General features: G+C 41.9%; 1 protein-coding gene across 13 annotated transcripts in view; it reads left to right on the forward strand.

The window, feature by feature from the left end:
- The window catches only part of ARMC8 (armadillo repeat containing 8), a 115,699-nt gene that overhangs the window by 51,683 nt on the left and 51,577 nt on the right, over positions 1-12,439 (forward strand). For 5 of the 13 annotated variants that reach the window (XM_019503782.1, XM_019503783.1, XM_019503772.1 and 2 more), the window contains 3 exons: positions 601-693; positions 5,163-5,222; positions 7,939-8,019. In XM_019503782.1, coding sequence (XP_019359327.1) covers positions 601-693; positions 5,163-5,222; positions 7,939-8,019 — 234 coding nt within the window. Of the gene's footprint in view, positions 1-7; positions 144-600; positions 694-5,162; positions 5,223-7,938; positions 8,020-12,439 lie in introns of those variants that run through there. The other 8 variants (XM_019503785.1, XM_019503776.1, XM_019503777.1 and 5 more) reach the window with 5 other exon arrangements.

A 12,439-nucleotide genomic window follows, 5' to 3' on the forward strand; every position in this document is an offset into this window, starting at 1 on the left:
CCCTAAATTTTTTTTTTTTTTTTTTTGTTCTCCTATCTCCAATTGTTGGTGGGAGGATAGAATATCTACTGTCTAGACTGGCACCTTGTACTGCCACTACTACCTTTCCCATTCCTAAGAATTAAATGAAAGCAGATAAGAAGGTAAGTACATGACTATACTGATAGAAAATGTTGTTAGGGAATTTTGTCTCCAAATATACAGAGCTTTTTATTCAGTATTTGCTGTCAAGTGACAGTTTGTTGTGAGTGAAGTTCCTCCTCTTTCCCTCTTTTTCTCACTAAACTGATAACTTAGGTGAAGATTTTCAAAAACACAAATCCAGAGTTAGGCATCTAACTCTCTTTGATTTTAGATGCACATTGGACCTTAAGCTGTCCCTTGTGCCTTTTGAAAATCTCCCCCTTAGTAGTTTTATGGCCTAGACCTGTTTCCTTGTGGGTCACAGTGGAAGAGAGAACAGGATCATGTATTGCAGATTAGTGTTATTTATTAAAAAAGTTGAGGATGCAGCTTTTAACTAACAACAAATTGCTGACTGATGGTGCTGAAGTTCTTAGTTTTAATGTTGTTTTTTTTTCTTTTCTGACTTGTTTCTAGGATGCTACAGTTATCCCCCACCTTATGGCACTGCTCAGTAGGTCTCGATATACACAAGAATACATATGTCAGATCTTCTCACATTGCTGCAAAGTAAGGAAAGAGAAAGCATATTCTCTGCAAGAGTTCTTGTGTTTCTGGCATTTAGGAAACTGTATAAGACAATGTTGCCTTCCCTGGCTGGGTCAGTAGGACAGTGATGACTAAACTTTTTTTCCCTGATTTTCCTAACAGGATTTCTGGGATAACAGGCAGATGTTGCTTTTGAGTAAAGTAAAATATGCTAATAAGTATTCTGAATAGGGAGTTTATCGACAAAAAGAAATTAAGAAAACCAAAAGTCAGGCAAATATTGAATGTCATCATTTATTTAATAGATTCTATAGATTTCAGTTTTTTAGTAAAAATGGAAGAACCCACTTTTACTCAGACTGCCTCTCTGCTCTCAAGCCAAACATTTTTATACCAAGGAAGATTTCTCACAATATGTTGTATCAAGAGAGGATACACTCATTCCCAACCACAGCGACAGATTTATCCAACTGCAGCTTGCTTCCTATTACCTGCTTGGCCAGCTCTCCCACTGGGGAAATTTCCTTTTCTCATTTTTCAAAAGGATTTTCCAGTCCTACAAGCTTGGAGCTATACTGCCTAGGAGGGGCCATCCCCTTGACATTCTTTCCCTTTTGCATTTGACACCTTACTACCCATTGACAGAAATTTTGCTACTTACTTCTTCCCTCTGTGTTTGCCAGGTCAGCCTGCCCAGTATTCCCGATTCTAACACTGTTGTTCTTGGTGGTTACCAGCCCTTAATTGTTCTATCGTAATAGTTGTTTCTGCAGAGAATTCAGTGTTTTTTGTTTGTTTGTTTATTTTAAGGATTGCAAAAACCCTTTTCCTTGCACAAGTTTGTTTAAGAACGAAGGGTGAGATGCTACGTTTGCAGTATTATGAAATATCTCCTAGAATGAGTGGTGAAAAAAATTCTCATTTTAAGTAATTTGCAAGTATTTTTCCCCCAAATGTATGCTGATGTCTCTACTTACCTAGGATGCCACATACAGAATAGCGAAGTATGTCCTTATATCAAGATTTATACTCTTACTCAATAGTCTATATGCAGTGGCTATACCTATACATTTACTCATGGATTTCTGTTTTGTTTAATTTAAATGATGTCACTATTTATTTTAGTTTTCAGTTTATCCGATTCAAATGCTAGCGGTCTTTAAAGAGACTTCCATTCAGCAAAAACATTGGATTGACAAAGCAAAATATTACAACTCAAAGAAAACCCCAGACTGATGTGCAAGTTTATATCAAGTCTAGACTTAATATGTTGTAAGAACTTGGAATTTTTAAAAGAAAAGAACTAATAGCTTTTGTCTATCTGACCACTGAACTCTTGGGCAGAACCTTATTTCAGTAACATTTTCATTAATCCTGCTTGTCTAGGGGCCTGGTCTACACTAAAAGTTCCTGGCATGGCTATGTCGGCAAGAAATATGAAAAGATAGGATCCCCTAGCTGATGAAGCTCTGCTTGCAAAAAGGGAAAACCAAAAAAACCCAGGCTCAGCATAGCTGGAGCCTTCTTCTTGGCCTAGCTGGCTTTGCTAATGCTGTTCAGAGAAGTGGCATAGGTATGCTGATAGGAAAAACCCTTCTGCAACAGGCAGCTGCACATATGTGATTGCAGACATAGCTGTTGAGGCTTTGTAATATAGATAAGCCTTGGCATTATTTTTGAAGAAATAGGATTGTCCAGTTGAATCCAGTTCTGTAGGACCCATTTATAGAGAAAAATCAGAACAACCAAAAGATGTCTCTCTTGCTCTCTCTCTCTCTCTCTTTCTTTTGTTTTTTTCTTTTAAATAAGAAAATTCCAGTTTGAATGGTAAAAGTGAACATATAGTTTGGGAATGCCAGCTTTATAACAGAAGTGTTGTTTTGCTACAGGTGTTAGTCCATTAATTGTCCAGGTGTTTGCCCGGTACTAGTGGTACACAATTCTTGGAAGCTGTATTTTAAAAGCAGATAGTTCAGCAACATAGCCAGGTTAAATGTGTGAACTGTCTCTTTAAACCAACCTTGTTCTGAAAAGAAAGGCTTCTCCTTAGCATTCCAAATGAGCATTTTCCTTTCTCTCATAATCCTTTCTACCTCTTGTGCATCATAAATATTTAATGAACAAAATCAAAACCCCCATTCACTTAAAGACAAAAGCAAAAAAAATCTTTTGTGTGTGCAGTACACTATTTTGAACTGAAAAACATCTGGAAAATACAATGAATATTTTGAAAATTTACAATTTTCCAAAATGCTGAAGTTTTTCTGCAAGTTTGTGACAGGTATATAAACATGAACATGTACTGCCCACTGAATGCTTGAGTGTGAATGACTAGAAATAAAAATCAGTATGCTTAATACAATGGCTGTGATATGGAATAAATACCAGCACCATAAAAAGAACCCCCACCGCAGCATTTTAGAATAGGTAAACAGCTCAAATCATACAAAGAAAAAGAGAACGATTCTAATATTTGATTCTTTCAAATCTCCTGAAGCTGTTTCTTAAATTGGTTGAGATCTTGTCTTTTTTCCCCAGATGAGTACAGTTGTTCATGGGAAACTGGAAGATTGCTTCTTTTTTTTTCTCTGTCTCTCTCTCAGCTGCTTTGTTTCATATGTTTCAGATCTGGTCACTAAGACAAGTGCTCTAGTCCTGTGCCCTCAGACATCACACAACACCAAGCATCTTGATAGGTCAGAGCAACCATACTTCCCAGGGTTTTTTCTGTCCTGCACAGATAGGCAAAATACTTTTATCACACACATGTTATTAAACAAATACTTCTGAAAGCATCAGCATACCTGTAGCAGGGGTGGAGCTGAGCTTATTTAATAAGGACTACTGCCTTTTCCTAAATAGACTGTGATTGAGAGAGCTTTGCTCTTTTTGACTTCATGGGGGAGGACACAAGTTACTGTGAGTGCTGACTGCCGTTTAGCTTCAACATCTATTCAGTATTGTGCTTTTAGTGCAAATTTTCTTATTCTTGTGCTGTGTTCTGGGCAGATGGGCCTAAAATTTATCAGGCTAATGGACACCACTGCTTCTAAGAACCGCTGCTCCTACAGACTCTCCCACTTTCCCCCAGGCTACTTGCCTTCTTTTCCTTGGAGTGTTAATTTGAGGGGAGCCTTCTCTGCCTATCTACTCCTTTTTCCCCTCTCTTCCAGCTCAAAGCTTGCACTGGAAACATTATTTAGCTGGAAAGTGCTTGCTCAAAATTGTTGGTATGCTTTCATTCTTCTTTTCCACATACAACATGTGCTATGCTGTTTTTAGTTAAAATTAAGAATCATGGTAACTGGTAGAGAGTCATGTGACCCTGGTGAGACTGTCTGCTGGAGGAGCACTGGTTCTCAGTAGATGTGGGATGCTGTTTCTACATACAAATCCAGAACAGGCTGATATGAACAAAATCAAGTTTTGCAAAACTATTTATGTGCAAAGCATTCTGAAATGCATGTTGAAACTTACTTTAAAAGAGCACTCGATGTTGAGGCTTTTACAGGGAAGATGGCATGAGTAAGCAGTCTTTACAATTTTAATTGTCAAGTAAAAGAATGAAATGTTTATTTAAAAATACCTTTTAAAAATATATGGCTGTCTGATTCCAACATCTGGGGAGAGAGCAGTGAACCTTTACTTTGAAGGTGTTTGCCATCACTCTTTAAGGAAGGGGTGGTCAGTGATTCCAAATCAATGACATTCAGCTTTGTGTGGAAACCTAGCATGGGGATTCTGAACTAGTGAAATCTGCCGTCATTATTCTGAGGATGTAAGTGCGATTTGACCAGTGCAGCAACTTTGTGCTAAACCTCTGCACAAGGTTATGTTGTATCTACAGAAGTTTTAAGAGATTTCCTGGTAACAACAATTTATTTGTCACATGGTGCTCTCTTGCTAACTTTGTTGCCAATCAGTTTGTTTTGACAAACTGAAAAGTAACAAATGAAAAATTATTCCAATCACTACATAATAATGACATTTGCCATATAGGTGATGCATAAAATTAGCACATGCACCCCAAAAAGTAACAAAAACAATTACCCCTCATTATTGATTAAGTATACAGAAATCTTCCTGTCTCGATGCAAAACTACTTACTACTATTTATTGTTGAATAAGCTTCACAGTGGAGTTGTTTAATTGTGGGCTGTTAACTTGCAGTCAGATTTTTTTCTTAGATTTGTACGCATATAATATGCAAACCTGATTTGTGTGCTCTAGTATCATAAGTGCATATGCAGATTGGGTACGGTTACACGCACATGTCTGACAGCTTAGTTAACTAGCCATAAGTGCACACAAATCCTTATTTGTGTATAGAGTGGTGATATTCGCACATATTAGGTACATCTCTGAACATCTGGCCAGGTTAACAAGATAAATGATATTTATCAGGTGACAAATCACAATTTAAGCAAAAAAAAAATCTTGGTTTTAATTTCATTCATTTTTTTTCACATCTTTTAATATCTGTTCTTCAGCTCCGACACTGGCATAGCTGCGGCTTTAAATCATCGCCTCAGCCACTTCTATGTGCCAATGTAAGTTGTTTTCCTACTGCAAACATGGTATTTTAATTGCATTTTTAATAGCTGTCAGTGGTAGCAGCTGAAGCATCTCCTAAAGCACGAGATATGTTATATCTTAAAGTCATTTTCATCTTTTTCTAGAAAGAGCTCGTTTTAGAGAGATTCTGAAAATATTTTTCATAATGTTGCTGAAAAAAAGAATGACTGATTGTTTCTAATTATTCCCCACCCCCCAGAAGATTGAAAGCAAAAGTTTTTGACGTTTTCTTGTGCCCAGAGGTGTGCATAGTGTTACCCATGTATTCTGGGTTGATTTAGAAACAAAATGGACCAGTGGAATTTGTATTTGGGTTAGGAAATGTTTGTTTGCAGGTAGACTCCAAATCAATCCAAAAAAACTTAGAAAGGTGCTTATGCCATTATTTAGAAACTCAGCTTTGCAGGCCAAAACCATATGCTCTCTTACACTATAGTAGAGAAGGGCAATATTTGTGTGAAGTAGGGGCAGATCCAGTATCTGGGAAAGGAGGGTGTGAAAACAATTACCCACGCTGCAGGGGTGGCTGTACTCCCACTCCAAGGCTCTTCCTGGCCCCCCAACCCAGTGGTGCTGGCAGGCTGTACTGCAGGAGCCTCTGGTGACTTTTTTTTTTTTTTTATAGTCCCCAAAGCCTGTAAGAACCCCTCAACTTTCCCTCTGTGCTCAAAGGCACCCCCCCAATGCTGCTGCTGCTGCTGCTTTCCCCAGGGACAAGGAAGTTTCAAAACCAGTTCTTCGTACACCAGCTGGGCTGCATGGGAGCTGGGCTTGGCTGGGAACATTGGCCATGTGTGATGAAACAAGAGGCATGTGTGCACAGCACTTTAAAGTGGGCTAAATGCTTTTACACCACTTTAATGGTGTTGGTGTTTGCACGCCTCGGTGGCATATTGCGCATTAATTCCAGCCGCTGTAGGAAATTAGGCAGCATAATGCTCCTTAAATGACTTGGGACTCCTTTGAGGAGTTTTAGTTTGCCACTACAGCCACGGAGTGAAGCTCCAGGCTCCATGAAGCTCCACAGTTCTGCAGGCAGCCTGATAGAAGCCCAGGAAAGCAGCTCTGCCCAAGAAAAGCCATGAGTCTGATCTTTTTTCCTCTCCCTGGAGCCTGCCTGCCTGCCTCACTGCCTGAGCTGTGCGGGGGCCTGGTGCTTCCTCTCCACAGGTGCGGTGCCCCCTGGGACCGCCTGAGCTGGGTGTTGCCTGGGGAGGCGGGTGAGGGGCTGCCACTGCCGCAGAGGGAAGCACCAGGCCCCGCGCTGCCCCCGCAGCCCAGGGACCACTCCTTCCACCGGCAGCTCGTCCTCTGCTCCCTGCTGGAGAAGCAGGTAGGTGTGCGCACAGCATGGAGGTTTAATCAGTCCTAAATTGAAGCAGTTTTTTAAAACCTGCCGCTTCAATTTAGGGCCCCCGTTTCGTCTATACGTGCCCAGTGACAGCAATAGCGAATGCGTTGGGGGGCTTCCCCTTCCCACATCTGCTCCTAGGGGACTGAACAGGGTGGAGGAATCCACCCCCCACCCATCACCACTGCTCTTTCTGTTGCTGTTCCCAGTTGAGTCCAGCCTCTGTGTAGCCTGGAGTGGCCAGGATGGCTTTGAAGCAGGACAGTGGGGAAAGTGGGAGAGAGGGAAGAGAAGGGCCGGGGGCAGGGTGTGCCTTTTGAGCATGGAGGGGAAGTGGGGTGGGTCGTCTTAGGTGGTTTGGGAACTTTAAAAAAGTCCCTATAAGCTCCCACAGCATGAACTAGTCCAAGAGAGGACTGCAGCCATGCCACTGCATTCCATCTGGATTGGCCCCAGGGCAGTGGATAGTTGTGGTCTACCTCCCAGGGAAGAGAGGTTTGCCAATCGCATAAAATGTATTAGTGTCTGGGGAAGGTAGGAAGTCCCGGCAGGAGTTCATGTTTCCTCTAGCCACGTGGAGCCGGAGACTCAGCCCACTTTACTGCACAAGTGATGTGTCAGTATCTTGACTTGCGTTAGCTTCTGAGTGAGTTTATTAAAACTGAAAATGGTTAGATACTTATTTTACCAGGTCTTTGAGTGCCTAAGAAGTGTAAGTTTGGTTGACCAGTTTTACAGCTTGTACACTTGAAATAGTAACATCAAATATATCTTTCTATTTTCACCTGTAGGAGCACCTTGACTCGAGCTCTGTAACGTTGTCAGTCGATGCATATTCTAATAGGAACACCTTTGGAATTAGCCACCTGCAATCGCTTTTCAGCTTAGAATAGTTAAAAATGCATTGGCTTTGCAATGGAAGATTCATTGGAAATAGCTGATAATCTTTCATTTGATATTAAGACTGAAACAGGATTTTGCTAGAAACCTCACACGAGTTATGAAGAATAGACTCCCTCTAATTATTTCTGGAAGTCATCCTTCATTTGTGCAAATAGATTTCACTCATTCTGCTCCTTAATTTTTCTAGTTTTTGTCAGCATCCTGCCACAAGAAGAATGAAAATGACTACTAACAAGTAGAACAGTTTTAATAGATGTAACAGAAGGCTGGCTTCAACCTTAGCTAGCAGGGAACTCATCTAGTGCACTGCCATGGTACAAACTAAATAAGAGCAGAAAATCTGATTTAATATCTATTAAAATTGCATTCTAAATGGGATGTTTCTTTTTCCTTTTTTTAAAAACAAACTTTCTGTTTCTTTTTTCTTTTTTTTATAGGGACCGGATCATCAGACAATCTTATTTAACCATGGAGCAGTTCAGAATATTGCTCACCTCTTAGTCTCCACCTCCTACAAAGTAAGACATTAACTTTTCTGGAGATTTTAATTTCATTCTAGTTGTGGAGTGATCTGTATAATATGATATCTGAAATTCAGTATGTACTCGCACATACATTCACATGTATTATATAAAATTGTATAATAAACATTTAATGGGGGGTACTCATGATTTGTTGTTTCTGTTTCTGCCGTATACATATATGTGAAAAATGCCACAATATATTTGGTACTCTGAAGCTTAAAATACCAGCAATTAAAACATGTCTGGACCTGTTTGTCCTGGATTAAAGTGGCTATTTTGCCTAATAATATTTAGATTGTAAAAGAAAGCTGGTGAAAAGGGGGAAGTGAGGATGAACTGACTTGAGGAAATTATGCTTGTTGCAAAAACTTGGGTTGGGGAGGAAAGCTATGAGTGTTTTTCACTCCACTGAATCCTTTGCAACTGGTATTGGCCTTGTATTGTGGTTGAAACCCATTCTGGGTGGGTAAAGTACCAGTGACGAAGGGCTCATTGGATTGTACAGTGATGTCTTAACCTGGTATTGCTGGTTAAACAGAAGTGGCAGTAGTGGGATTCCTGCTTCCTCATGGATTTTTACTGGCAATTTCACAACCTGCTTCAATGGAGAGACTCAGCAAAACCCCAGTTTTACTTTATTAAAAAAAAAAAAAAAAGCAAGTCTGGATCCACACACACACCTGTACTCATATTTTGAGAGACACTTGTGTGAGCTGCGCAGGTAGTCACAGACTTGGAGGGATTACTACCACCCTGACCTCTTTTACCATAGCTGCAGAGGGGCAGCCAAGAATCCACTAATCCAGACCTTGGCCTTCCCAGGCAGGTGGCCTGAGGCTTGCCCCTGGAATTATGGTCTTTTCCCCAGGCCCAGAGTCTGTAACTGTTAAATTAATAGTAATGATTAAAGAAAAGATTATCTTGTGCTTGCTGTCTGGGGTTTCTGCCATCTGCTCTGTATGGTTAGTTTGGTGCTTCCAGCAGCCAGACCTGGGCATGGGCTGGTGGCAGTACTCCTGCAGAAAGGGGAAGGCTGCTCAGCAAATGCACCATCTATGCATCCCTCCTGGTGGCAGCTTGCTCCCTTACCAGAGAGGCCCCCGGTGCAGCTGTTTCTGACTGCTCTTAACTCCCCACGTGTGCGCGTGCAGGGATAGGCCCTTCCACTCTGTCCTGGTGGCTGGGCTTCCACTTGCCCGCAGCTGGGGTTCTTCTCCAGCTGGGGCTGTTTCTTGTAGCTGTGTCTGCCACATGGTCTTCTGGCCAGTCTGTGAGGCCACAGCACAGCTGCATCTGTCTCCTGGGAGTAAGGGGAAGCTGTCTTGGGCTAGAGGAGGCTCAGACATGCTCTTCTCCACAGTGACAGGGCCGAACCCCATTACAACTTGCATGTAAGGCTGTGAGAATTAACCTCAGCATTAACATAGATAATGGTTTTAAAATGTCTCTTGATATTAGCTTGTGGAAAATGCAAGCTGAATCAAAGCCAGTATTCTGACTTTAGGGGGATTATGTTCTCATGAAAAGTTTTTAGGCAAATATCACCTCATTGAAATAAGTTTGAACAATGTCATCCTATGTAAACTTTCAGAGTTAAATCTTTAAAGATATAAGTTTGCAACTGTCTGATTTATTTGTATTTACAACATTGAACTACATATATATGTAGTACCCTATTAATTGAGTTGGGACTGAAACCTCTTATTCAGAGAACGTTACATATTAAAGCTATAAGAGATCTTTATGAAACTCTTGTGTGATCTCTTATGTCATAGAGGACATAATTTCATCCAGTTAGTCCTTCTTTCCTGTACTCCTGTCACTTGAGCTGTAGAGCCGCTTTTCCCAAGCTCTCCAGTCTGGATTTGAAGATGCTGACTGACAGAGAATTTACCATGGTTTGCTGTAAGCTGTTCCAGTTGTTAGCAGTCTTCTCTTTTAAACATTTGCATTATGTTTCCAGTTTGAACTAAGATGGCTTTGGCTTCCAGCCACTTGGTTTTCTTGTGCCTGTCTGTAATTTGGTATCTTCTTCCTCTGTACATAATTATGGACCATGTTCCACTAACCTCTTAATCTTTGCTTTGATAAGCTAAATAGTTGAGGTCCTCTAGCCTTTTATTGTTTTACCAAGCCAGGAGTTGCTCTTTAGTTCTTTCTTGAATCCTTTTCTGTTTTTATAAGATTAATTTACAAACGTGGACATCAGAACTGGACACACTATTCCAGCAATGGTCTTGCTAATGCTCTATCTCTTATCCCCCCCCATGCACTCAGATGCATAGTGTTAAATCCTAAATGACGGGTATGCAGCCCTGTAGCTGCAGTTTTATCTTGTGGCACAACAGAACATGTGCCTTGCACGTGTACCTGCTGGAAGTGGTAGGAGGGAAGGTAAAGAGGGATGCTCAGTCACCTTGTAGTCCAACAGTCTAGTGGTGAGAGCATTTGCCAAGGGCATTAGAAACCAAGGCTCTAAATCAGGGTGGGCAAAATGCAGCCCGTGGGCTGGATGTGGCCCTCCAGGCCATTCTATGTGTCTACGGGGCCCCTAAAAAATTCAGAAAATTAATATATCTGCCCCTGGCTGCCTGTCATGCAGCCCTCAATGGCTTGCAAAACTCAGTAAGTGGCCCTCTGCCCAAAATAATTGCCCACTCCTGCTCTAAATCTTCTTACCCAGAGTGGGTTTGAGCCTGCATCTCCTGCTTCCTAGTAAAGTGCTCTAACTACCAGGACAGAGGCTAGTCTTTACTTCTACCCTCCTTTTGAGGTTGGCCCACTGTACCTTGCATTTAATAATTCTTAGATAAAAAGGGTAACCAGCTCTGGGAAAGTTTGTTCCACTGGAAACAGTGGCTCATGGTAGGACCCTGGGCCTGGACCCCCTTCCACCCAGGATAGCATCTGTCGTACTGAGCCATACACCCTCTGATTGATTTATTTTCATCTTCTCAGCCTCACAGATATCCTTTTCTTAGCTATCAAAACTGGCCAGGTAATGCGCAGGGCTGTCCAACTGGCTAGAGGTTAATATTTGGTCTGTGGGCCCCTGCAGCTGAGTCTCCCACTGCTGTGTGGCAGGGAAGAGCCTTGGGGGTGAAGGGGAGGGCTATATGCTGCTGGTGCTGCCTGCATGGTTGGTGGAGAGATGCTGAAGGGGCTGTCCCCTGGCCTAACAGCCCCTGGCCACACCAAAGTTGGACAGCCCTGGTCTAGACTGATGTTTGAGATAGCTGTTCAAGGCTTTTGGAGGGAGAAGGGGCAGGAAAGGGGGCAGAACCCATGCCTCCCTCTTCCTGGGCAAGTCCCCTAATCATTTAATTCTAGGACTAAGAGATGGGAGGGCCTTTCTTCTGGATCTAAAAGCTATTGATTGTGTTTTTTCTATGACTACAATTTTAGGATATATCTGATCTTAGTCCAGAGGTGAATCACAATCTCTGAGTAAGTGCCAAAAGCTGCTGTTACATAGCAGTTTGCATGACATTTAGGTGAACAAAGCCAAATAGATTAAGCCTACTGTCTCTCCTCCTGTTCTGCCATTTATTCTTGCCTTGTGTTGATCAGGCTTTGAGCGTCCTTTACAGATTGGACTTTGCTTAATATGTCCCTCAGTTCACCCTCTTGTCCAGTGCTCTCCGGGAATCTCTGGTGATTGAAAACTGGAGATTCAGTGGTAGGTAAGGGGTGGGGCAACATTAACTCCCTGGGTTCTGGCCATGCCAGTACAGCTGCTCTGGAAACTGCGGTGAGAAGGCCCATGGGCCAGATCTGGCCAGGTCTTTCCAGCCATAGCCAAAGAGAATCACCACTGGTCCTATGTTCGGCATCCCTGGGATACAGCTTTTAAAAGGTCTGGCAATGATTTCTCCTTTCTGTTTTGAGACTACACTGAATTCATTGTGCCTTGTCTTAAAAATCAATACAAAAAAAAAAAAAAGGGAGGCGTTTCAGATTTCAAAGCAGGGCAATCTGATGAAGTACCCCCATGAACCATTTCATGGATTCTGTTGTGAAGAATACTGAGATAGACGTGCAAAAAAATGACAGAATTGCACAAATTCCATGTTCCATAATGATCTTGTCTAAAGTGAAAACTGACAGAACTCCTATTCTCTTCTTCCTTTCATAGCTTCTGGAAGTTTGGGATGAGTTTAGAATCCTTCAAAACCCAAGTTGAAGCAGATAGCTTTGACTGTTGAGACCAGAGCATTCCAAGTGGCTTTAATAGTTTCATAGTTTCTAGGGTCGGAAGGGACCTGAGTAGATCATCTAGTCCGACCCCCTGCCATGGCAGGAAAGAATACTGGGGTCAAACGACCCCAGCAAGGTGTACATCTAGCCTCCTCTTCAAGACCCCCAGGGTAGGAGCCAGCACCACTTCTCTTGGAAGTTGGTTCCAGATCCTAGC

Source organism: Gavialis gangeticus, unplaced genomic scaffold (assembly GCF_001723915.1).
Source record: "Gavialis gangeticus isolate Ggan-Ray unplaced genomic scaffold, GavGan_comp1, whole genome shotgun sequence".
NCBI lineage: Eukaryota > Metazoa > Chordata > Crocodylia > Gavialidae > Gavialis > Gavialis gangeticus.